At 39.6% G+C, this 27,136-nt stretch overlaps 1 protein-coding gene across 3 annotated transcripts; it reads left to right on the top strand.

Moving 5' to 3' along the window:
* Window positions 1–25,489, top strand: LOC117502075 (eyes absent homolog 3-like). 3 transcript variants are annotated; one of them, XM_034161085.1, is made up of 19 exons: window positions 1–112; window positions 5,457–5,552; window positions 6,911–6,960; window positions 8,291–8,382; window positions 9,701–9,781; window positions 9,884–9,953; window positions 12,644–12,753; window positions 12,982–13,119; window positions 18,023–18,108; window positions 18,502–18,679; window positions 19,651–19,820; window positions 21,810–21,893; window positions 22,322–22,411; window positions 22,573–22,631; window positions 22,771–22,931; window positions 23,065–23,179; window positions 23,342–23,463; window positions 23,632–23,732; window positions 24,649–25,489. In XM_034161085.1, the coding sequence occupies exons 2-19, from the start codon at window positions 5,505–5,507 to the stop codon at window positions 24,727–24,729; spliced, it is 1,836 nt and encodes a 611-aa protein (XP_034016976.1). In that variant the 5' UTR covers window positions 1–112; window positions 5,457–5,504; the 3' UTR covers window positions 24,730–25,489. The 3 variants fall into 3 exon arrangements, with proteins under 3 accessions (XP_034016976.1, XP_034016977.1, XP_034016978.1); XM_034161086.1 differs by lacking the exon at window positions 6,911–6,960; XM_034161087.1 differs by lacking the exon at window positions 12,982–13,119.
* Window positions 25,490–27,136: the final 1,647 nt, after the last annotated feature.

The raw sequence follows: 27,136 nt of genomic DNA, 5'->3' as shown, positions 1-27,136 counted from the left end.
CGTGCGCTGTGGACCTACTTCCTGCAAAATAGTGTTCCCTAACAACAGACAAAGCTTGTGGCATCAGCTGAAGACGCTTCATTCAAAGCGCAGCCTGTGTGCTCTTTCAATGGTAAGATAGACGCTGATCATTTTTCTGGTTCTCTAGTGTTTATTATTCCGTGAGTTTTGTGGCCGGTTACACCGGGAGTGACACGCTTTCACACGCTGCCATTTGATTGCCTTTCCCTATGGCTGACCCCGACTATTCCCTGGATCTGAAAACTTTAATGCCCTGACCAAACAAGATGAAGTTGGTTATTTAGTCATTTATAACTCTCATTGCATTTTATATTGTGCAGTCACTTTGTAGGAATTAGTTTCGGGGGCATTTAATATAGTTATGTTAGTGTGTTGGTGATATTAGGGTAGTGTTGCTGATCTTGAGCGGGTGGCGTGTATTTCCTGGAACGATATACCCTGCAAGCGGTTGTTGTCATGTAGTGAAGTGACGTGTTGGTGTGGTTTATGGCTTTATTTGGGCGGAAAATATACATGGAAAATAAATATATAATCACAGAGGGTAACGCATAAAGTATGAAACGCATTTATTTTTAATGTGGTCGTCTTAATGAAAGCAAGCAACGCATAAATACACCAAAAAAATTAAAGAGGTATCAGAGGTGGGACGAAGTCACCATCAAGTCACTCTCAAGTCATGAATTAGCGAGTCCCAAGTCAAGTCTCAAGTCGTTTGGAAGCTGACTTGGGACTTGTAGATGAATGACTTGACAGTGACTTCGTCCCACCTGTGATATGTTTATAATGTAACAATAGTAAATAGTCAATGTGTAGTGCAGAAATAATGTTTCACATGGCTGCCACAGATAAATGATGACTTTCATAAGGCAGTTGCCTGACTGGATGGTTGCCATCCAGAACCCAAGGCTTTTCCATAGTTTGATTGATGAAGGCAATCATGGCACCAGACCTGATCTGACATGTGGAGGATATTCAACCACTTTTCTTCAGCTCAACTTTCTTCCCAACTCCTCTTTTTGTTCAATAGTTTAACAATCTGGGCAGCATGGTGGCTTAGTGGTTAGCACTGTTGCCTCACAGGAAGAAGGTCATAGTATCAATTCCTGCCTGACTTTTCTGAGTGGAGTTTGCATGTTCTCTGTGTTTACGTGGGTTCTCTCCGAGTGGTCCGGCTTCCCCTCACATCAGACATTGGATTGGAACTTTATTGTCCGTAAGCATGTGTGCATTTGTTTGTATATGTGTAGGCCTGTGGCAGACTGGTGTCTTGTCCAGGGTGTACCCAGCCTCACGCCCTATGACTGCTGGGATAGGATCCAGTCCAGCACCCCCGTGACCCTTAATTGGAGAAAGCAGTTGAAGATGAAGTTGAGTTTAATATTCTGGCTTTGTGAAACATACCTCAAACCAATTGAATTTAATTAGTTTAATTATTAGTGTTTTGTTACAAATAAAGTCAAATTGATAGAAGCACTTGTTAATGTTAAATAAAAATAATAATATTAATCAAGGGAAAAAATACAGTTGCTCCTCTTTGGGCTTTAATAATGGCCTGAATTTTTAGTTGTACAGACTTCATCCAGTTTTCATATTTCAGTCAGTTTGAGTTGATGTGTTAAAAGCTTTTAACAGCCTTTGCCATGTGGGAAGATGCATTGTGAGCCTCACAGTTACTTTCATCATCTTCAAGCCAGTTTTCATTGATAAATGTAAAAGTTGTCCAAAAACTGCTGTCAGTGTCTCGCTACACCTGCGCAATGACTGTTGAGGTAATATGTAACTGCCACATTCCTGGTTCTTAACTTGATGTGCAAACCTGTATTGTAAATGATTAGGGAATTTCATTGTTTATATCAGGCCATCGTTTTTTTTATGTGCTTTGTTAGACCAGCATAAGGCAAAAATTCCAACATCTTCTCCACGACCAGTGTAGTTTCATGATTCATCACAGAATACCAGTTTCATGCAATGGACGGCACGGTGGCTTAGTGGTTAGCACTGGTGCCTCACAGCAAGAAGGTCACGGTCACTTCCCGCCCTTTCTGTGTGACGCTTGCATGTTCTCCACGTGTCTGCATGGGTTTCATCCGAGTACTCCGGTTTCCTCCCACAATCTAAAACATGCTTATTTAGGGTCTGCTCCTTTCTCTGTCCCTGACCAAGGCAGCGTCTTTACATCTGGAGTTGATCCCTGGGTGCTTGACTGTGGCTGTCCACTGCTCCTAGTGGTTGGATTGTACAATGACAATAAAGGCTCTACTCTATTCTACAGACATTGATTTCTGGATACACCCATTTGTTTTGTTGTGCATTTTGTATTCTCACACACCATACTTGTCAGGGTTCTAGCTAGGATAAAATTTTAGCGTAATGGTAATGTCGAGGGAGCAAAGCGACCGAGGGGGGGTGCGGAAGCGGGGGAGTTTTTGAAAATTTAAACTAAAAATTGGCCATTCTAGGGGTACCCAAAGGGGAAAAGCCAGGTATGCCAGCCCAAGTCCCTTCATCATGTCCAAAAGGCTGGGGAAGTTTGTTGAGTGGGCAATCTCATTGTGGGTTAGCCAGTACATGGCCCTCAGTGAGGCAGTCGGAGTCCATGGACATTTTTAAGTCAAGACTTAAAACCTATTTTTATTCTCTTTCTTATGAGTAGTTTTTATTTTGTTTTGTTTTATTCTTTTACTTCTGTTTTTAATTAGGTATTTGAATTTTTTTTTTTTTTTTATGTTGAACTGTTCTGTGTGAGGCACCTTGAGACGGCCTTTGTTGTAATTTGGCACTTTATAAGCTGATTACATTGAAATTGAACAACATTTTAGTAAATAAATATGAAATTGGTCACTGGATCCTTAAACTCTGGACATAATAAACTTTACATGGTGGATCCTTGATTTCTGGACATAAACAGAAATAAAATCTGTTAGTTTTTGTCAAAAGCATTTACTTTCAGACATTATTATTGGCATGAATGTCTTTCCATACCTATGAGCTGAGGCTCATAGGTATGGAAACCCTAACCCACGTCAGGTTCATGAAGAATGCAGGACTTATCATTTTGGGAGGAAAAAACGTTTTAGTTGATTGTAGTTTGTCTGTATTGCAACGTTTGTAAAGATGTGTCATTATATTTAAAGCGGCAATTAGTTTTAAAGTTACTAATTCCGACTGGACTCTGTCGTAGCAGAGAGCCGCACAGCATTTGGAGCTGTGCCAATGGAACAGAGGATGATTCTCGTTTCTTGACTGCAACAAGACAAGAGTCCCAGTTAGTGACTTTAATGCAATCTCAATTCAATCTCAATCTCAATTTATTTATAAAGCACTTTAAAATGCATACCAACAACCAAAGCGCTGTACACAACAAGAACAGGCAAGTTAAAATAAATAAATAAATAAACCACAGTTAAAAGCAGAAACACTAAAAAAAAAAAAAAAACACATGTCAAACTGCATTAAAAGCCAAAGAGAAGAAATGTGTTTTAAGAGAAGATTTAAAAGCAGAGAGAGAATCAGCCTGCCTAATGTGCAAAGGAAGATCATTCCACAGTTTTGGGGCAACGACTGAAACAAATTTAAGCCATTAAAATACACACAAAGTGACTTTTGTGTGTATTTTAATGGCTCTGAGAGGGCTTAAAAAGGGGACTTACCGCTTCTGAAGAGCAGCGACTCAAAGAGCCATGACCCATTGAATCGAAGCATTGCTTCATTAATTCATGCTTCAAACTGGAGTCGCGCTGCAGAAACGGTTTATTACAGAGCCCTTACGCTGTATTGAAAATAAGCGTAATGGTCCAAAATTATAGCGTAATGGGCCGTAACGTAAGTTTGCGCTAGCTAGAACACTGCTTGTTATCCTTTCTCTTATTTCACTTGACAGCTGTCTTGATAGGACCAAGTTTTCTTTCAGTTTGTCAAGTCCAGAAGCTTAAGATCTTGAATCATTCTCCTTTATCTGCTAAATAAATAAAAAGCATGATTTGGATGTGTGCCAGTGTTTGTTGCACAAATACAAATTACAAGGAGAGTCCATAATTTGTTTTTTCAATTTGTAAAGAGACAGCACACTGGCTTAGTGCGCTGCTGCCTTACAGCAAGAACAATCCCAGCTTCACTTCTGACCTGGTGTTCTCCCCGGCTTTCCATAAGTTTCTGCTTGATGATCCGGTGTCGCCAACCGAACCGTACCCCCCTAAAAATCAGTCCGCCCTGCCCTCACTGTGCATGTGTCATTTTGGAGCGTCAGCAGCGATTCACCGATTATCACCTCGTTTCTGCTTAAAACTGCACTCCAGTCATCATCTATCTCAGCGACAGATATCTGAAGCTTTTGTACAACAATCATCTCCACATAAATTCAACATTATTTCATAATAAAAAATGGGGGACTGATCAGAGCACCACAGCAACACCTCTGAGTCTGACGCGCTGAAGGCAGGGCTGACCAATTTTTAGAGGGGACCATTTGGTTGGCGACACCGGCTTCCTCCCACTTCCAAAGACATGCAGATTAGGTGAATTGGTGACTCTAAATTGACTGTATAAGTGAGTGACGGTGTAAATGAGTTTGTGTGTCAATATGTGTTTGTCCTGTGATAGACTGGCAGCTTGTTCTGGCCAGGTGTACCCCGGCTCTCGCCCGGTGACTTTTGGGATAGGCTCCAGCTACTCTCATATGCTAATCTGCTGAATGTGCGTAAAGCAGTGGCGTCCAAAGTATTCCAGAAAGGGAAATCACCTGCTGGAGTCGGTGGCTGCAACGAAAACCTGCATCCTCTTGGCCCTTTCTGGAATATTTTGGACACCACTGGTGTAAAGCATCTAGTGACCTTATTTTGATCTAAATATAATACTTCATGTGTGTAGATCTTGCACATGCTGCCACACAGTTAGTGTTGATTTGGCCTTACCGATTCATTTGTCGCATTTTTTCAAGTTTGAGCCATTAACTGCTGGCCGACAGCTTAGGGTGGGTTTGAATTTGCTGCTGACCTACATTTTTTTTTTCTTTCTTTCTGTAAGCACTCAGTTGGATAAATGTTCCCATCCATGAGGAAAGGCCAGTTTGACAAAATGAGGTTAGATCTTATCCCCCTGGAACATCTATTGAAAAGGCATCTTGTACTCCATGCTTCTGGGGAATGCTTTCTTTGAATTTAGGTCACATATAAAGTGGCACAGTTCCTTAATCCCACATTAAATACAAGAGTGCTGGAGACTTTGGGTCATGTGCAGGTCTTATGCAGAGGATTAGACCACTGTCCCCGCTTCCTTCATCACAACACAGGGTATTGCTGATCAGCCCCTATGATAGAAGATTGATAAGAGTTTGCGGGGCAATGGGAGGTTGTCATACTTTTGATAGCTATATAAGGTGTTAGCAGCGGCTGTTTATTATGTGACTGTGTGTCATGGTCTGTGGCTGTGTGTCGTAGGGTCCATACCGGCTTTCCAGGCACAGAGAGTAGGCTGAGCGCACAGACATGTCAGGCTGCTCTGCCACAGAGATGGATGACCCGTCTGAGCTGCCGGTGAGATTACACAGACTAAACACAGAACATTAGCAATTTAAGCATAAACACTGGTTTCTTTTAAAGGGGGTTTCTATTTGTAAGTGTTTTCCCGGGAGGGGGGGTGAGATCACTTTAAAGTAAAAAAAAAATTGAATTTACAAATCTTATGCTGCCCAGGTCTTGTCACTGCACTTTTGAATAAGATTTACCATTTAAATTGTACAATTTTCTCTTTAACAAAACAGACCTGTATGGAAATGCTGTGGGTTTGTCTGTATTCGCCCTTTTGAGATATCCCATAATCCCTTGCGCACCAGAGTTTCTGCAGTCTAAACAACATAGAGAAACCACATGACAACAATTGCAAATGAACATTATACTACTAAAACTTTTTTTTTTTGGCTTTCATAACATTTATAAGAGACTGCATGCATGAGACCCTGAAAACTTGCTAAAACAAATATTCCATGTCTGCTACGTTTAACCTGCATGGAACTTCATAAACGCAAACTGAATTTCAGACATTTTATATATATATATATATATATATATATATATATATATATATATATATATTACATTACATTACTCTGGAGCAAACAGGACAAACAGTGTTAAATAGGACAAGAAGCAGCGCGTTAAAGAGCAAACTTCACTTTCCACCACAATAACATGAACAGGAAATGATTGCGGCTCAAACAATTCCCATAGTAAATAACGGAGAAGCAACCTGAGTTTCTCGCATATTTACATAAAACAAACACAATGACGACATCTAAAAACCCAGATAACATATTCACGAGAGTTTTAGGCACAATATACAAAGAGTTTTACCTTGCGAGGTTAATGCTGTTGTCCATGTGCAGCGGTTAAATTGCACCGTTATCAGACCGTCTCAATGCATTTCCCAATGTTATTTACATAGGGCCAATAGGATAGTTCTGAATGACCAAGTGAGAAAGAAAATGAATTAATTGTAGAAATCATTGATTGATTATCACAATAAGCCAAAAAAGGATTCTTGACACATTGAGTTTGGTCTTTGTAATTTGACAGAGCCTGTTTCACATTTTACAACCTAAAAAAATGGCTGGGGATCTAAGATGGTGAATCTTTTATTTGAATACAGAAGAAATAAAGTTTTAGCACTGATAAGTTAAATCCTTTTTATGACATAAATTGTACAAATCTATATGGACTATACCTTTAGACAAACACTAAAGTTTTCCCGGTCATGCAACAGATTGTCACACCTCATGAATTTGTTTTAACTCATTTCACAACTGTAAATAATGATTTTGCACCAGTCCTGGAATTGAATTTTAGCCCATATGATATGATAGATGTGGCTTTCTAAAATGTTTTTGTGTTTGCAGGCCAAGAAGGCTAAGCTTGAATTAGACAGCGGTCTGGAACAAGAGCCACGGTTGGTCTTTAAATGTTTTGGTTCTGTTGCAGGTTTTCCAGTCTGATGGAAAAGCTTAACAGTAATGCTTGAGTTTTGACAAGTTAATAAGCTTTTTTTTTTTTTAGTAACTAATCTTTTTGTCCCCTGCCTTCTCCTCTGGAAGAGAGGAATTCAAATATATTATTTCCATGCATCCATCTGTCACACTGCTTGCTGCTGTGATAATTCATCAGCACTTGCAGGTGTCTCTTTCATATCAGATGTACATGCACTCTGAACCAAAATCTTAGACATGTTTGCACCTGAGCACTCTGTGACTGCTGTGACTTAATTAAAAGTAGGTCACCTCAAAATCCTTTTGCCATTCCCATCAGTTCTTTCAGGTATCACTTTCATATCTGATACACATCCTCTCTTGACCAAATCTTGTACAAGTGAGCACTCTGTGATTCTTAAGACCTAGCTAAAAGTATGTCACGGTCAACCTTGTCACTGTGATAACTCACCATTTCCAGGCATTGCTTCTGTATCTGATACACATGCTCTCCGGACCAAAATCTTGGAAGAATTTGCATGTGAGCGTTTTGTGACCCTACGTAAGAGTAGGTCAAAAACTCACCACCTCAACTGCTTCTCCATGGTTACTTCAAGCTCCTCCCAGACCCGCTGCTTTGCCTCCCTCGCAGTAGAGGCTGCCTGTTGGTACCTTGCAACTGCCTCCGGAGTCCTCTGAGATAACATATCCCGGAATGATTCCTTCTGCATTCGGATGGCTTCCCTTGACCACCACCACGGTGTTTGAGGGTTGCCATACCTTGAGGCACCTAAGACCTTCAGACCACAGCTCCCTGCTGCAGCTTCAAGTTGGAAGCTTTGAACATTGCCCATTCTGGTTAATTGCCCCCAACCTCCACAGGGATGCCAGAAAAGCTCTGTCAGAGGTGTGAGTTGAAGATCTGTCGGTCAGTTCACTCGCACTATCCGTTTGGGCTTACCAGGTGTGTCCAAAGTCCTTCCCCACCCTCTGATCCAACTCACCATCAGATGGTGGTCAGTTGACAGCTCTGCCGCTCTCTTCACCCGAGTATCCAGAACATGTGGCCTCAGATCAGATGATACGATCACAAAATCAATCATCGATCTTCAGCCTAGGCTGCTCTGGTACCATGTACACTTATGAGCATCCTTATGTTCGAACATGCTGTTCATTATGGACACTCCATGACTAGCACAGAAGTCCTAACAAACAACAAACAGAAGTGTTTTTGTATTGTTATTTTCTAGATGACTGTAAAGTGGTGGCACAAAGTGAATAATTCTAATGGATTTTTTTGTGCTGTTCCATTAGTTTGGGTGGTGATGGGAGCCCAGCTGCTGTGTTGGCTTCCACTGAGCAGGACAGCTCTTACTCCACTCTCTCCAGTGCCCCGCTTGATCCAGGTAAGTGGAGGAAAAGGGGGGGAAATGCCGAAACACCCACAGTGATGGTGGTTTTCCTGGAATTCCCAGAAATCCGGGTGTTTACTTCTGTGGCAAATGTTTCCAGGTTGTTTTTGTTTTCCTGGCCCATGTCTGATTTAGTCTGTGGGCTGATGTCATGATGTTTGTGTTTGTAAAATAATTTTGAAACGTCTCTGATGAGATGCCACAGTGGATATTAAGTCTCACGTTTTCACATCATGATCTCAGACTGAAGGATAAATGTAGCGTGCCGCCCCACGTCCACACAGCAGCCAATGAGAGATGCCATTACAAATTTTACCATGAATTGCGCGTTGTGCTGAAACTACAAAACAAATAGATGAAACATTTTGCTGCAGAGAGACAATTTAAAATAGTTAATCAGTAATAAATTCACATGGGGCTGGTTCGAGCAAAAGGACCAGAATGGCGACCCCACTTTTTTTAATCATCGTTTATACAGAAAAGCTAACACTCTCGGTAAATCTTTAATCTTATTATATCATGCTTCAAAATCTGTCATTGGGTAGAATTTACTTCAAATTGTCTATGGAAACTCTAGCGTGCTAAATCTGCATTTTATGGTTCTTCTGTTACATGGATGTGAAATATTCATGTGGAGGAAAATATGATAAACTTTTAACATGCTCTAAAAGTCAAATATTGACGTGAAAAACATTTGTACGTTGTTTTTCACAACACAAATTGTCAGTATCCCAGAAATGCTGATGTCATCACTGGACGGAAAAATCTGTGTTACTGTGTTTTCCATTCATAGATTTGAATACGAATCAAATTTAAACCATCAGTGTTTCTGCAATCTAAATATGATATTGATGATTTAATGAACAGTAGGTGCAACTTTACTGGTATCAAATTTTATTTTTGTTCATGCTAAGACACAGTCAGTTGTGATAATGCATAAATTGCTAAAGATAAATGTAGAGACAGAACAGTAACAATTCAGTCGCAAATATGTGTTTTTATGGAATAGCAATAACACTGTATTCTAATCCATGTGACAGACTGGTTTATAGTTCTGTCATCTTGCCAATATGGGGAAAATATGCTTTTTATGACAAAAATAAGCAAGAAAATGGGACTGAGAAATAGCTCTCATTTAGCTTATTGATTTAACCAAATTACATGTAGTATTTCAAAGTTTTCTGGGGAGGTCTCCCAGACCCCCACTAACTGCAGCAGCCCCAACATCATGAAAAAAAGTCATTTTTAAGGGCCACTCATACCACTGCACCCAGAAACACTGGTGCAGAATGTTGACAGTTTGTGATTGCAGGCAATCAGGAGCAGTCTGACTCAGACACAGGAGCAGCTCCTCAACCATGTGGAGACGTCATGAGCTCATATGCACATTCTGGTATGAATCAAAGCTTTTTCTCATTTTGGGAGTCTGCGGGCTTGAAAAGAACAAACATGATCTTAAATGTCAGACTGACGTTTTATTGTTCTTGTGGTGTAGTTATGGCCTGCAAAGAACCAGATACAGTAGCCACAACTGAATATACTCAACAGGTTTACCAAGGAAGCACGTGAGTACACTGCCTGTATCAATTAGGAATATGTAATTGGGTATGTGTTAAATTCCATTGCTACTTGATAAAATTAATTATGATTTGATGACATTCCCTTTAGTCCTTTGTTGCATTGTATTTGGGAGGAACATTTAGAAGCTATGATAGTGTATCTTGCAGTTACAGTTGTATGTAAAGGTTTTGGCACCCCTGATGATTTCCGTGATTTTCCTTTATTAATCATTGGCTGTTTGGATCAGCAATTTCAGTTAAATATATATATAGCAGACAAACACAGTGATATTTGAGAAGTGAAATGAGGTTTATAGGATTTACAGAAAGTGTGCAATAATTCTTTAAACAAAACTAGGCAGGTGCATAAATTTGGGTACCCCAACAGAAAAAAATACATCAATATTTAGTAGGGGTGTAACGATACACAAAAATCACGGTCCGATACGTACCTCGGTTTTGAGGTCACGGTCCGGTTCATTTTCGGTACTGTATGTGAACAAAATGCAAAACCTAAATTTGCTTGTTGTTTAAACCAACAATTTATTGTAACATTATACAAACAGGAAAATAATTGCAAAGTGCTGCCTAGTAATAAGTTAAATAAAATGTTCTCAAATAAACATCAGCATGCCAAATGATGCTGTCAATTGATTTCCTGAAAGCTGTAAATTCTCACACACACAGTGTAAATATAAGGTCTGACCTGTGCATTTTAGCAAAGAAAAGTCACTCTGCTGCACTTTGCGCCATCGGGTCAGTTAGTGGAGTGGAGCCTTCTCCCCCCTCCTTCCACACTGGTTCTCTGTCTTGGCGCAACAAGTCGAAAAAGTCACAGCGCCTCAATAACATTTCATTTACCACACCATGCGATCCTGGATCTACATACGGTGAAATCTCAAGAAAAAGTTAGAAAATTACTCAGTTCTCCATGTAGAGCAGGGACACCGTGTGCGCGCGCTGGATGAAATGTGCATCAATATGTACGTGTAACACTTCAGGGGAAAAAAAGCATTTACTGTACGTATTTAATTAAAGGTTTTTAAAAAAAATTGTCTAACATCTTTCTGTGTAAATGTCTCAGGTTACAATGCGGAGACCTGCGGCTTATTTATGTACAAATTGGTGGGTGCAGCTAATATTCAGGTATGCTCTATAGTCCAGAAATTACGGTAAACAGACACAACGCAAACTCAATCGTGCACAGCCCTGTACCAAACCGAACATCCCGTACCGAAATGGTTCACTATAAATACATGTATTGTTACACCCTTAATATTTAGTAGATCCTCCTTTTGCAAAAATAACAGCCTCTAAATGCTTTTTATAGCTTCCAATGAGAGTCTGGATTCTGGTTGAAGGTATTTTGGACCATTCTTCTTGACAAAACATCTCAGGTTTGTTGGTTTCCGAGCATGGACAGCACGCTTAAAATCACACCACAGATTTTCAGTAATATTCAGATCTGGGGACTGAGCTGGCCATTCCAAAACGTTGTTCCTCTGCATGAATGCCTTAGTACATTTTGAGCAGCGTTTAGGGTCGTCTTGTTGAAAGATCCAGCCCCGGCGCAACTTCAACTTTGTCACTGATTCTTGAACATTGTTCTCAAGAATCTGCTGATATTGACTGGAATCCATGTGACCCTCAACTTTAACAAGATTCCCAGTACCTGCACTGGCCACACAGCATGATGGAACCACCTCCAAATTTTACTGTAGGTAGCATTTTTCTTGGAATGCTGTGTTCTTTTTCAGCCATGCATACCACCCCTTGTTATGTCCAAATAACTCAATTTTATTTTCATCAGTCCACAGCACCTTATTCTAAAATGAAGCTGGCTTGTCCAAATGTGCTTTAGCATACCTCAAGCAACTCTGTTTGTGGCGTGTACACAGAAAAGGCTTCCTCTGCTTTACCGCATCTCCTTGTGCGAAGTGCGCTGTATAGTTGAACGATGCACAGAGACACTATCTGCAGCAAGATCATGTTGTAGGTCTTTGGAGCAGGTCTGTGGGTTGACTATGACTGTTCTCACCATCCTTCGCTTCAGTTTATCTGAGATTTTTCTCCTCACTATGTTCTTCACAGTGGAAACTGACAGCTGAAATCTCAGAGATAGCTTTTTGTATCCCTCCCCTAAACCATGATGTTGAACAATCTTTGTTTTCAGGTCATTTGAGAGTTGTTCAGAGGCTCCCATGTGGCCACTCATTAGAAAAGATGCAAAGAGGAGAAACATTTGCAAATGGCCACCTTAAATACCATTTCTCATGATTGGATTCACCTGTGTAAGGAGGTCAAGGGTCAATGAGCTTCAAACCAATTTTGTGTTCCAATAATTAGTGATACATGTTTTCAAATCAATAAAATGACAAGGATGCCCAATTTTGTTTAAATAATTATTGCACACTTTATGTAAATACTATAAACTTCATTTCACTTCTCAAATATCAGTGTGTTCGTCTGCTATATAATATATTTAACTGAAATTGCTGATCCAAACAGCCAATGATTTATAAAGGAAAATCATGAAAATTATCAGGGGTGACCAAACTTTTGCATACAACTGTAACTGCAAGATACACTATCATAGCTTCTATGATAGTACATGATTTCCATGATTTATTAATTTATTTATTTATTTTCAAAAGTGCTGCGTCTGTATATTCTTCTTTTTGTTTTTGTCCCTTCAGTCCAGCAGTGACATCATACACCAGCCAGGTGGCCTTTCCTGCTCTGGCCCAGTCTACTGTGTATTCAGCCTTCCCTCAGACAGGCCAGACTTACGGCCTCCCGCCCTTCGGTTAGTCCATCTTTTTATTGTGTATAACGCTGTCTGCTTGCTATATCTGCAGCATCGCACCTTTGTTACACTGCTTTTTTGGCTTTGGCACTTTTAGATTAATTTTCATTTAAACTCTGCTCACACACGAGGCTCACCCGTGCACATGGTGTCTTTTCATTTCCCTGTTTGCTCCACTCTTCTGTCCACCTTTCATTTTCTGCTTCCTCTGCCCACTTTCCTCTTCAGGTGCTATGTGGCCAGGCATAAAAACAGAGACAGAGCTGCCTGAGGCGCACTCTGCTGGTCAGCCTGGGTTTCTCAGCTTCAGCACCACATATACCTCAACTCAGCCAGGCCAGTTGCACTACTCATACCCCAGCCAAGGCAAGCTGCATCCTCACCCTGCCTCACATCACAACACTGTCACGCTCTTTGCAAATGTAGGACGCAAATGAACAATGAAGAGTGGGTTTGCGTTGTTGTCCTCTGGCGTGTGTGTGTCTGTGCCCCTGATTTTCAAGTCCATAATTCAGAATATCTTCAGAAATAAAAGCAAACGAGTGTGTTGCCTGTGGGGATCCACAGGCTCTAGATTACGTTGTGTTTATAAAATAAGTAGCTGACATTTTTGTGGTGAGGGTGGCAGTAAATTAAGCAAAGCTTGTATAATGAGTTGGAATGTGGTGTGAGTCCAGAATGCTTTTACAATCTTCGACCTCAACCATTTCTAGAAGAACTCAATCTCATTATTTCCTGTTAATTATGTAATTTTTAATGTTAATTTACTATCTTAATCTATTTCTAAATTGTTTAGGTTGTTATCATATACACACTATTATTATTTTATTTCTACATCTATTTTGGCATTTGATTTTTAAATGAACCACATCATCCATCAATGTATTTTACAAGTATTTAGTTGTATAACCACAGTTTTTCATGATTTCTTCACATCTGCGAGGCATTAATTTTGTTGGTTTGGAACCAAGATTTTGCTCGTTTACTAGTGTGCTTGGGGTCATTGTCTTGTTGAAACACCCATTTCAAGGGCATGTCCTCTTCAGCATAAGGCAACATGACCTCTTCAAGTATTTTGACATATCCAAACTGATCCATGATACCTGGTATGTGATATATAGGCCCAACACCATAGTAGGATTAACATGCCCATATGATGCTTGCACCACCATGCTTCACTGTCTTCACTGTGAACTGTGGTTTGATTTCAGAGTTTGGGGGTCGTCTCACAAACTGTCTGCGGCCCTTGGACCCAAAAAGAACAATTTTACTCTCATCAGTCCACAAAATATTCCTCCATTTCTCTTTAGGCCAGTTGATATGTTCTTTGGCAAATTGTAACCTCTTCTGCACGTCTTTTATTTAACAGAGGGACTTTGCGGGGGATTCTTGCAAATAAATTAGCTTCACACCAGCCTCTTCTGTCACAGCACTTACAGGTAACTCCAGACTGTTTTTGATCATCCTGGAGCTGATCAGTGGGTGAGCCTTTGCCATTCTGGTTATTCTTCTATCCATTTTGATGGTTGTTTTCCATTTTCTTCCACACGTCTCTGTTTTTGTTTTTTTTTTTGTTTTTTTTGTCCATTTTAAAGCATTGGAGATCATTGGAGATGAGTTTTCCCCTCTCCAATCAACTTTTTAATCAAACTATGCTGTTCTTCTGAACAATGTGTTGAACGTCCCATTTTCCTCAGGCTTTCAAAGAGAAAAGCATGTTCAACAGGTGCTGGCTTCATCCTTAAATAGGGGACACCTGATTCACACCTGTTTGTTCCACAAAATTGACAAACTCACTGACTGAATGCCACACTACTATTATTGTGAACACCCCCTTTTCTACTTTTTTTTTTTACTAATAGCCCAATTTCATAGCCTTAAGAGTGTGCATATCAAGAATGCTTGGTCTTGTTGGATTTGTGAGAATCTACTGGTACCTTGTTTCCATGTAACAATAAGAAATATACTCAAAACCTGGATTAATCTTTTTAGTCACATAGCACTACTATTATTCTGAACACTACTCCTTCAGCAGCCAAAGTTATTACATAGTGAAATAAAAACAATCTACAAATATAGAATTTAATTATTGGCACATCCTTGATTAATTTAAATGATTTTTTTTTCAGAAAAACAACAAAACAGCTGAGATTCACATGCATAATTGTTGTTGTTCACGTGCGCTCTTTTTGCAGAGTATGCTGATATTTGTCCAATTCAGTGAACTTTGTGTAACTAACAGCATTTCATTTTCACACATTTGAAAAGGGGATGAATGCTGCACCAAACACTTAAGCAACACAGTCAAAGCTAAACTACCCAATGGCCAATCATTACTGGAATTGGAATTGTACTCCCAGGAAACCGTACACTGCTTTTAAAGTCCAGCAGCACTGTTGTCATCGCCAGCCAATGTCTACTACAGAGTGCAACTTCTGGAAGAAATCAGAAAGAAAGGGGGTGTGTCTTTTTGTGGTAAGATTGGATAAAATTGTAAGAATGCGTTTTACTCACAAAATGGTCATGATTGTGTGTTATAAATATGATGGTTAAAAAAACAAACAAACTATAAAATGATAGTTGGAAAGGATGGACTGTTTCATATGGGTCTGCAATGAGTCCTGACCAAAGTCCCACTGAAAACCTTTTAGTGCGGTGCGATATATAATTCCGTAGGATTTTTGTGCCAAAATTGATTTTTTTGTAACCTTTTTTTGTTAGGGGTCCAGTTAACTGAAAATAACAGTACAATTTTTCTGACCCCTGTAACCCACCTCTAGGGGGGTCATTCTGTCCAGGGGGCCCTCAGACAGTATAAAGCATATCTTCCTCAATTCTAGACCAATTTTCACAATCTTAGTCCTTTTTTTAATTTGTAAGGGTACTAAATACATAAGTAATACACCCTGCATGCAATAAATCAAGCTTTGTTGCTTTTCTGTATTTTTTGGGGGAGGCTGGGTCTACTAAGGGCCCCAAAATTAATCTAGAGGCCTATCTTTCTCAAAGTTTCAATAACATTTATCATCTTAGGAGCCTCCTATGGGGTTATGAGGGTACTCAACATAATAATGATACACCCTAGATAACAAACATAACATTACATGTGTTACAAAGAACTGCAGCATTGGTGGATTTTGAAAATCCTCAAAGTTTCCAGCAAAGGACCAAGTGCTGAAGTTAGTTATCTCCTTTCGCAAGATATCAGCTGTCACTCTGTTTTGCAACTGTGTCAAGTGAATCTAGGTGGACATCAACAGCTTTGCTAAGACCTTTCAGGGGAACAAGTTTGTCAGGCTCATTCTTACGCAGTGATTTGACAAACTGGAAATTTGGCAGACGCTCAGTGATTAACCTTTTCAGGTGTTTTCTGTAGTTTTCATCACCCTTGACCTCTATCTGATATCTCTTCAAGAGCGAGATGTAGGCCTCATTCACCTCAGCCATATTTATTGTGTCATAATCATCTACAAGTGTATTTTGAATGAACATGAGTAACTCTTCATCGCACAGAAATCAGATCAGAGGCACATTGCTGTGGCCCTCAGAAAGACAGATTCTCTGTGCTGACCATAAGCAGTTTCTGTGATAGAACTTTTCTTGAGCAGCTGCATCACCAGCATCAATCAGATCAGAAACACAAGTTCGGACATGATAATCACGTGTTCAACTTTATATGAAGCAATGTTTCACCCATTTTATCAGTAAAAACCTGAAGCAAAGGCTCTTTGGCATCAGATGCACAGAAAGAACATGAAGAGAACAGACACACCTCTGCTTTAGATGGACTTTTTGACCTTTTTGGATGGTTTGGGGCATTTGAACATGAGGGATGCCCTAGAGCAGGTAAGAAACCCTCCCTGAGTCTTTTAGTTACACATTTATTCACAAGGGGTTTATGGCATTCACTGTGATATAACAAGTCTTTTCTTTTTGACTCCTCCAAACATGATAAGCTCTCTGTGAGGTTTTGAATGCTGGTATCCCCAAGGCTGAGTCTTTCTTTACAACAGTCCAGGAGTTCTTCAACCATCTGTGGATTACGAACAAGTCTTTTGGATGATACAACTACTCATTTTGTAGACACAGCTTCAAGGATGATACTTTTTACAGCTTGCACTCACTTCACCATCATGCATAATCTACAACACACACAAATATAAATATATTTTAATATAGTTACCTATAGATATTATTTTGATAATGTGTGTTGTCTTACTCTAACTTATTCTATCTTATTCTATATTATCTTGTGGAAACTAATTGTTAATCAGAAAACATTTTCCTTATTCATTTATATAACTTGTGTTATGTCACAGTATATAAAAATAAATATTGCTTAACTGGTCATGAAACCAAATGTTAACACTGAAATTATTATTCCCTCAAAAACATAGCATCTCCAAAGATTCCTGTCTGTCCAGAACCGACTGTAGTCACTGAAAATACTTATGAGTAATATTTAGTTGATAAAACAGGTAAATTGTAACAAATCCTTATGCCGTTAATAATATAAAGACTTAAATATCAGTCTGTGTTGATTCTGCAATTTATAAAAATGTTTTATTTGAAATTAGCAGCACTGAAAACCCATAAAAAGACTCCTAAGTTTATCAGAATTGACTAAGAACAAGGGAAGATAGTAATATAGAGGGGTTTTTGCATCCTCGGCAAACAAGTCCCTCCAAAAGGGGGTTATGGGGGTCAGAAAATTGTACCCCGCTATTTTCAGTTAACTGGACCCCTACCCAAGTCAAATCAACAAAAAAATAAATTTTGGCACAAAAATCCTACAGGAGCCTTTTTTATGACATATCGCACCACACTATTTGGAGAGAGCTGAAATGTGCCACTGCAGAAAACCAGTCCTGCAAACATAAAAGAGCTTGAGCATGTAGCAATGGAAGAGTGACAGAAACTACCAGCAGAGGGGTTCAGGAGCTTCTAGATGGGTGCAAGAAGCATTTAGAGGCTGTCAATGTTGCCAACACATCTGCAACCAAATGTTAATGGAAAATAAATGTGTCCAGGATGCATTTTATGTTTGTTTTTCATTGTTATGCAATTGTGTTTTTGATTGATAATTTTGGTATTTTTATTATATGTCCTGATTATACAAAATTTTGTTAATTTATATTTATTTCTGAAGATATTCTGACGTGCTTGAAATTGAAAGGAATGCCTATAATTTTGATAAAATATAAATGGACAGAGCGTCTGTGTTGCATTAGCAGTCTTTTGTTTTAAATATGGGATTCTTGTCACTCAGGTTCGAGTTTTACAACATCCAGCGTGTACTCCAATATCCCTTCAGCTATGCCCGTCACCACAGCCTCAACCACAGCAACTCACCAGGTAACTGTAAACACACGGATGTTTCCTCAAGGATATGTTAGTTGTCCTGTCTCCTTTTGATGATTAAGTTACAAAGGGATTTAAAAGAATGCTCAAGCTGCACTCTGATGCCGCATTTCTGGATCAACATCTAGAATCCTTTCCTAATTTAATGGTTTAAATTTTAAAAAGCTGGTAACCACAGCTGAAGACATTTTTTTCTTAATTAAGTGAAGTGACATGTCATCAGATGTTTGAACTTTGATAATGACCCTCCATAACACAAGTAACCCTGTGTTATGGAGCATGTTTTTCAGATAGCTTGGGGATCTTGCATTCCACTACCATTGTTGATCAGAATGTTTGGGTTTATTTATTTTTTGTTTGTTTTTTTCCTTCTCCCCTTCCCATCAGGAATTTAACAGCTACAATTCGCTGGGACAGGGTCAGTTTTCCCAGTACTACACTCTGCCCACCAGTTATGTGCCGGCAGGGCTGCCCAGCAGTGATGACCATGCTGCAGGTGCGGGTGTAGCCAGATATTCTGTTGTGAAGTTAGAGGATGCTGCTGCAGAAGGACTGCCTCACAGCGGTCAGTGCTGTGTTTTATATTTAAATCTACTTTGCATTGCATTTACTACCCTTTGTCCTTGAATAATGTCTACAACCCCGATTCCAATGAAGTTGGGACGTTGTGTAAAATGTAAATAAAACGGAATACAATGATTTGTAAATCCTTTTCAAGCTGTATTCAATTGAATACACCACAAAGATGAGACATTTAGCGTTCAAACTGATAAACTTTATTGTTTTTGTGCAAATATTTGCTCATTTTGAAATGGATGCCTGCAACACAGTGGTAAACATACCACTGTCCTAGTTTTTTTTTTTTTTTGAAACGTGTTACAGGCATTCATTTCAAAATGAGCAAATATTTGCACAAATACAATAAAGTTTATCAGTTTGAACATTAAATAGCTTGTCTTTGTGGTGTATTGAATTGAATATAGGTTGAAGAGGATTTGCAAATCATTGTTTTCTGTTTTTGTTTACATTCTACACAATGTCCCAACTTCATTGGAATTGGGGTTGTAGGTGTTTCAGGAACACCATGTGATCAGCTGCACTTTTGATTACTGTAGTTTGTTCTGGAGAATGTGCTCCACCAATATACAGAGCCCTGTCTTGGGAGTCTATGGCACATGGCGTATGTCTGCCTGGGGTGCAACTGCCTTACACATTGTTGTTTACAAAGTGCAAACTCTCAGCACAAACCACATGCTGGGTGTAAAGCAGCTGGATTAAGTCTCATTACTCCAAGCCATGTTGTGGGCAGTGGCCTACGTTTTTGCTTCAAACCATGGTTAAAGTCTGGACTCCCACTGAAAACTGAGTGTTCCCATGTTTGTCCACCTGATAGCCACACAGCCCCATCCAAAAAGAAGAAGAAAAGTGGTGTAAAAATGTGGTAGAAATCAGAATTATTGAAGTTTTCTGTTTTCCAATGAGTGTTTACTGCTGCCACGAACTACGTATCCTCATAGGTTTTTATTTTGCATTTAGATGCATCACCACAAGAGAGCCTCCCGACAGGAACTGCCCTTCCTACTAGTGTGGCTACTTCTGCTGGAGCCAAGGACCAGGATGAAGTTGGATGCAGGAACTTTGTTGGAAAAGCCAAAGGGAAGGGCAAGAAGCCCGACAGCAGCCCCGCAACTGACAGTGACCTGGAGGTAACCATGTCAGCTGCTGGTTTTGCGTGTGTGATCTCTCACGTTGACAAAACACTGACGGGAGGTTCCTGTATCATTAGTTACTGTGTCATGACCTCAGCTTCAGTTCAGAACAAGGTTAAAGCCACGTTGTCTGGAATTACTTCACACCTCTGGAAAGCAGTTACTTACAGTGTGTTTAGAAGATTGAAGTTCAATGAGATGTAAATTGTGGAAAATCATTTATTAATATCAGAATTTTAAACATTTTTTTTTTTAAAGTAACCACAGTAATACAACCCCTTGCAAAAATTATGGAATCAAAGGCCTCAGAGGATGTTCATTCAGTTGTTTAATTTTGTAGAAAAAAAGCAGATCACAGACATGACACAAAACTAAAGTCATTTCAAATGGCAACTTTCTGGCTTTAAGAAACACTATAAGAAATCAAGAAAAAAAGATTGTGGCAGTCAGTAACGGTTACTTTTTTAGACCAAGCAGAGGAAAAAAATATGGAATCACTCAATTCTGAGGAAAAAATTATGGAATCACCCTGTAAATTTTCATCCCCCAAATTAACACCTGCATCAAATCAGATCTGCTCATTGACATTGACCCTATGCCATGACATTGACCCTATGTGTCTTTTTGCAAGGAATGTTTTTGCAGTTTTTGCTCTATGGCAAGATGCATTATCATCTTGAAAAATGATTTCATCATCCCCAAACATCCTTTCAATTGTCCAAAATATCAACATAACTTGTGCATTTATTGATGATGTAACGACAGCCATCTCCCCAGTGCCTTTACCTGACATGCAGCCCCATATCATCAATGACTGTGGAAATTTACATGTTCTCTTCAGGCAGTCATCTTTATAAATCTCATTGGAAAGGCACCAAACAAAAGTTCCAGCATCATCACCTTGCCCAATGCAGATTTGAGATTCATCACTGAATATGACTTTCATCCAGTCATCCACAGTCCACAATTGCTTTTCCTTAGCCCATTGTAACCTTGTTTTTTTCTGTTTAGGTGTTAATGATGGCTTTCATTTAGCTTTTCTGTATGTAAATCCCATTTCCTTTAGGCGGTTTCTTACAGTTCGGTCACAGACGTTGACTCCAGTTTCCTCCCATTCGCTCCTCATTTGTTTTGTTGTACATTTTTCGATTTTTGAGACATATTGCTTTAAGTTTTCTGTCTTGACGCTTTGATGTCTTCCTTGGTCTACCAGTATGTTTGCCTTTAACAACCTTCCCATGTTGTTTGAATTTGGTCCAGAGTTTAGACACTGCTGACTGTGAACAACCAACATCTTTTGCAACATTGCGTGATGATTTACTCTCTTTTAAGAGTTTGATAATCCTCTCCTTTGTTTCAATTGACATCTCTCGTGTTGGAGCCATGATTCATGTCAGTCCACTTGGTGCAACAGCTCTCCAAGGTGTGTTCACTCCTTTTTAGATGCAGACTAACGAGCAGATCTGATATGATGCAGGTGTTAGTTTTGGGGATGAAAATTTACAGGGTGATTCCATAATTTTTTCCTCAGAATTGAGTGATTCCATATTTTTTTCCTCTGCTTGGTCTAAAAAAGTAACCGTTACTGACTGCCACTGCTTTTTTTCTTGATTTCTTATAGTGTTTCTTAAAGCCAGAAAGTTGCCATTTGAAATGACTTTAGCTTTGTGTCATGTCTGTGATCTGCTTTTTTTCTACAAAATTAAACAACTGAATGAACATCTTCCGAGGCCGGTGATTCCATAATTTTTGCCAGGGGTTGTATGTATGTGGCTGACCTGTTCCTCAGCTGAGGCTCATTAACAAAACTTTGTCAGTTCTTGCTCACATCTGCATGTTAAATTGCTGTAAATGTAATTGCTGTAAACTAAATTGTAAGCTTTTTTGTCAAATAATGCAGTGATATTCACATATAAAATAAAATATGATGTCATAGAAACCTATTTTTAAATGCAGTGGGTTAAATGATTATTTCTTATTTTTTAGCGCATTTTTCTGTGGGATCTGGATGAGACCATTATTATATTCCACTCACTGCTCACTGGCTCCTACGCACAGAAGTTTGGCAAGGTTTGTTTTTTCTTCACATGTACCTGATTTTGTCAAGATTTGAGAGTAAAATATTATTCAGATTGTTTAACATATTGGACAGCACAATGGCTTAGTGGTTAGTAATGTTGCCTCATAGTAACAAGGTCATGGGATCGATTCCCACTTGTGTCCTTTCTGTGTGGAGTTTGCATGTTCTCCCCATGTTTGCGTGGGTTTCCTCCGAGTGCCCCGACTTTCTCCCACATCCAAAGACATGCGGGTTAGGTTGATTAGAAACTTTAAATTGTCTGTAGGTGTGCATGTGAATGTGTGTGTTTGTGGCCCTGTGACAGACTGGCGTTCTGTCCAGGGTGTACCCCGCCTCACGCTCTGTGACCCTTAATTGGAGTTAGCGGTTCGAAATGAGTGAGTTTTTATATTGTGTTGTTCTTATGCCATTTGTTTAGGACCCAGCGACTGTCCTGAATTTGGGTTTACAGATGGAGGAGTTGATCTTTGAGCTTGCAGATACCCATCTTTTCTTCAATGACCTAGAAGTAAAGATTGTCAAATTTCCTTCCTTTTATTTATTTATTTTTTTATTTATTTTTTATTTACACAGCCGACCTGCGCTGCTTTATTATTAATGGTGTTGTGGTCTTGATGTAAGTGAGGTGTCTGCTAAGGGTTAGTTTGGTATTTTTGTGTTTTATTCCAGGAGTGTGATCAGGTTCATGTTGAGGATGTGGCTTCTGATTACAATGGACAGGATCTGAGGTTTGAATGTTGCACACTGTGCGATTACAAATCACTTTGCCTTATCACACGCTGGCTCCTTTCTGCATCATGTCTAGTTTCTCACACACACACACACACTGTTTAATCCTGATCTTGAAATGGTTTCTCTCTAATTTAGCAACTACAACTTTTTGACGGACGGCTTTAATGGCCCCAGTGGTGGAGCTTCATCTGGGGCCAACACGGGCGTCCAGGGAGGAGTAGAATGGATGCGTAAACTATCCTTCCGTTACTGCCGGTTAAAAGAAATCTACAACAGCTACAAAGGGAATGTTGGAGGTGAGGGAATGTTTAAGGTGCTGGTCGTGTGCAGAATTGGCAACATGACTTTCATTTGGGCATCTCAATGAGGCAGGAGGTTTGGTAACAAACTGACTTCTTCTCAAATATATGAATGCATGTTTTCCCTCAGGCCTGTTGAGCCCAATGAGGAGAGAGCTGCTTTTACGGCTTCAGTCTGAGATTGAGAACATTACAGATGCCTGGCTCAACACGGCGCTCAAGTCTTTGCTGCTCATCCAGTCCAGGTCTGAACGACAAACTCTTATTATTAGTCAATTTTTAAAAAGTCTGTGATTTTAGCCATGTATGAAGCCAGTATACAAACACATTTTAATTGTCAGTTTGTGGAACCTGGAAATATAAAATGATTGTATGTTCCAGTAAAATATTTAATGTCCCACTAACAGAGGCAAGTGTATGAATGTCTTGGTCACCACTACTCAGCTGGTCCCAGCTCTGGCGAAGGTCCTGCTTTATGGCCTGGGACATGTATTCCCCATCGAGAACATCTATAGTGCCACAAAAATAGGTATGCCGAATACCACCAAGTTATGAATACAGTGTGTTAATCCTCCTTTGTTGTCACATAAAACAAAATTATGCTTGGAGGAAACTTGATTTTATTTTAAGTGTAAGTTGTAAAATGGTTCAATTTATTATTGTTTTCTGCCTCTTCCTGCTGTTTCCTTTGTTGCAGGGAAAGAGAGTTGTTTTGAGAGGATCATCTCGCGCTTTGGCAAAAAAGTAACTTATGTGGTTATTGGTGACGGTCGAGATGAGGAGTTTGCAGCAAAACAGGTACATTTTACAGTTTCCAAAAAGCAGGGCATTATCTTGAGTGTTAATCTAAATTTAACAAGAAAAACACAGTGGACTTTGTGTGTCATTGCCCCAACAGGCACCTTGAACCACCACAGTGTTCTTTCCAGTTTCTGTTTAATTACCTTCAATGTTAAGTCTACGCTACACACTCACATTTATTGTTTGTATTCAACTGTAATGTGCTGTGATAGCTAATTGGAAAAAATGTGTTAATGATACTAAACACTATATGTAGACTTACTCTTATGACTTGAGGGTTTCTAAAGTGAAGAAAATATAAACATGTACTCAGCTGTTCCGCCGTTATTGTAGAATCATTGTCATCTGAAGCAGCAGACCGTAGGCAAGATCCAGTAATTTTTCAGTGTTAACTGAAGTTTACTTCATTGAAAGGTGCAACTGAGCTTCAACATTTTGCACAGCATTCTGTTAAAATGAGACCCTCTGGTTCTAATGGTTGCTGTAAGTTTACTTTTGTGATACTACAGTTTAATTTCTATGCATGTTTGTTGTCCTTTCGGCTGCTCCCGTTTGTTTGGGATCGCCATCACAAATTAGTCACGTTTGCCTGATTTAAAAACCAGGTGACTCTCTGCACTTAAATAGTCCGTCTTCACTCTCACTGTCCATCTCTTCTCATTGTTAAATCTAAACTGGCGTCCAGTTTGTCCTTGTTGCTACAGCAAACTGTAAAAGTTTGCACTTTTTTTAACCATTGACAGCCAGCATTAGTGAAATTTTCCATCATATTTCCTTCCGAAAACACTGGAACATCCCGTTTGCAGTAATGCCTCATACAGTCTATATCTGAATACAGCCGAAATAAATTGCAGTGAAGATTAATAGAAGAATGTGGATTTTTGTGTGTGTGTGTGTGTGTGTGTGTGTGTAGCACAACATGCCTTTCTGGCGGATCTCCACACATGGCGACCTTGTGTCTCTGCACCAAGCCTTGGAACTGGACTTCTTGTAAGAGCAACAGATGGGTGTAGAATGAAGTGCAAATCATCGTCCTGGTGGCTAGTGGAGTGACACTGTGCAGCCGTAATGATACACACTTGCATATTAAACACACCTGCCTGCTCTGACTCGCGACGGTAAAGTACAGAGGGGGTACTTTGGGTTTGGAGCTGACTGTGAAACACAAAGTGACAAACGCAGTTGGAAGAATTACGGTTCCTCATGCCCAGCACTCCTCTTCTACGGCAGCTAGCCTCTCCGAGGCTGAAACTGGCACTGATATGTACACAGTGGGGAGACACTCTGCTTTTCGTCTCGTTGATTTTTGGATTTAAGACTCCTACAGTGAACACTGTCCCTCTATTTTTGTTTTTGTTAAATTTCTTTCTGGATAACAATGAGCAAAGGGCCATTGTTTTTCCACAAACATATTATTGGACTTCTCTATTTTCACACTTTCATTCAGATTCTGCATAATTTCAAAAATTCAGTCATAGTAGTTTAACGAAATCCTTTTTCTGTAGTCTTTTCAAAACCTGAGAGTGTTTATATACATCGCATAGAAACCATGAAACTGTCAGATTGGGACTGTGCTTAACAAATGAAATGATGACATTCATTTTGCCAATTATGTAGCCACTGATCTGTTTATCTTAAAGTTCTTGATCTCGATCCAGTAACAGTCTAGTGATCCTGTTTGATCTATGATCAGGGCATAAGTGACTCAGTTTTCTGTCAGACACACATCTGATTTGGGCTTTTTGCTTAAAAGATAGAGCAGCGTGCAGTGCACTAATGAACCAAAAGCTGGAAAAACTGATGGAATGACCACATGTACAACCCCTGGCAAAAATTATGGAATCACCGGCCTCGGAGGATGTTCATTCAGTTGTTTAATTTTGTAGAAAAAAAGCAGATCACAGACATGACACAAAACTAAAGTCATTTCAAATGGCAACTTTCTGGCTTTAAGAAACACTATAAGAAATCAGGAAAAAAATTGTGGCAGTCAGTAACGGTTACTTTTTTAGACCAAGCAGAGGGAAAAAATATGGAATCACTCAATTCTGAGGAAAAAATTATGGAATCATGAAAAACAAAAGAACGCTCCAGCACATCACTAGTATTTTGTTGCACCACCTCTGGCTTTTATACAGCTTGCAGTCTCTGAGGCATGGACTTAATGAGTGACAAACAGTACTCTTCATCAATCTGGCTCCAACTTTCTCTGATTGCTGTCGCCAGATCAGCTTTGCAGGTTGGAGCCTTGTCATGGACCATTTTCTTCAACTTCCACCAAAGCTTTTCAATTGGATTAAGATCCGGACTATTTGCAGGCCATGACATTGACCCTGTGTCTCTCTTTGCAAGGAATGTTTTCACAGTTTTTGCTCTATGGCAAGATGCATTATCATCTTGAAAAATGATTTCATCATCCCCAAACATCCTTTCAATTGATGGGATAAGAAGTGTCCAAAATATCAACGTAAACTTGTGCATTTATTGATGTTGTAATGACAGCCATCTCCCCAGTGCCTTTACCTGACATGCAGGCCCCATATCATCAATGACTGTGGAAATTTACATGTTCTCTTCAGGCAGTCGTCTTTATAAATCTCATTGGAACGGCACCAAACAAAAGTTCCAGCATCATCACCTTACCCAATGCAGATTCGAGATTCATCACTGACTATGACTTTCATCCAATCATCCACAGTCCACGATTGCTTTCCTTAGCCCATTGTAACCTTGTTTTTTTCTGTTTACTGTTAATGATGGCTTTCGTTTAGCTTTTCTGTATGTAAATCCCATTTCCTTTAGGCGGTTTCTTACAGTTCGGTCACAGACGTTGAACTCCAGTTTCCTCCCATTCATTCCTCATTAGGGCCCGAGTAGGCAACGTCCTACGAGGACCCTATTGTAATTGCGCTGGTTTATTATTATTATTATTTATTATTATTCTCACATCTTGAAATCGGAAATTTCGGCCTCTTCCCATGCTCAAAAACTCACCAAACTTTCCAAGTCTTCCGCCGGATCCGAAATTCGATATTTTGGGGGCGTCGCACATGTCGCAAGAAAAATCGCGAAATAGCGCCCCCTAGAAATGTTTCAAAAACCCCTCCACATTGGGCTTTTTCGTCGTAGCCTCAACGAATTCGGTACACATATTTATCATGCCAGGACGCACGAAAAAGTCTCTTACTGTCATGGTGAAATATTGACAGGAAGTCGGCCATTTTGATTTTAAGTTTTGATTTTGAGCAAATTTTTGGCCATTTTCTCCATTTCCACTACTTACATTGAACGAACTTGTCCTAGGGATTTCATCCGATCGTCTTCAAATTTGGTCAAAATCATCAAAACACAATGGTGATCAAAAGTTATCAAAACATTCTAATTAAGTCAAAGGCGTGGCT

The sequence above is a fragment of the Thalassophryne amazonica genome, chromosome 20 (genome assembly GCF_902500255.1).
Source record: "Thalassophryne amazonica chromosome 20, fThaAma1.1, whole genome shotgun sequence".
Classification (NCBI taxonomy): Eukaryota; Metazoa; Chordata; class Actinopteri; order Batrachoidiformes; family Batrachoididae; genus Thalassophryne; species Thalassophryne amazonica.
This window is presented reverse-complemented; position numbering and strand designations above follow the sequence as displayed.

Bases quoted from the DNA above. Each gene is read 5' to 3' on its own strand.
- LOC117502075 (XM_034161085.1), top strand. From the start codon at position 5,505: ATGTCAGGCTGCTCTGCCACAGAGATGGATGACCCGTCTGAGCTGCCG. The intron at 18,680-19,650 runs GTCAGTGCTGTG...TTTTGCATTTAG, and splicing joins AGAAGGACTGCCTCACAGCG to ATGCATCACCACAAGAGAGC. The intron at 23,733-24,648 runs GTACATTTTACA...GTGTGTGTGTAG, and splicing joins AGGAGTTTGCAGCAAAACAG to CACAACATGCCTTTCTGGCG.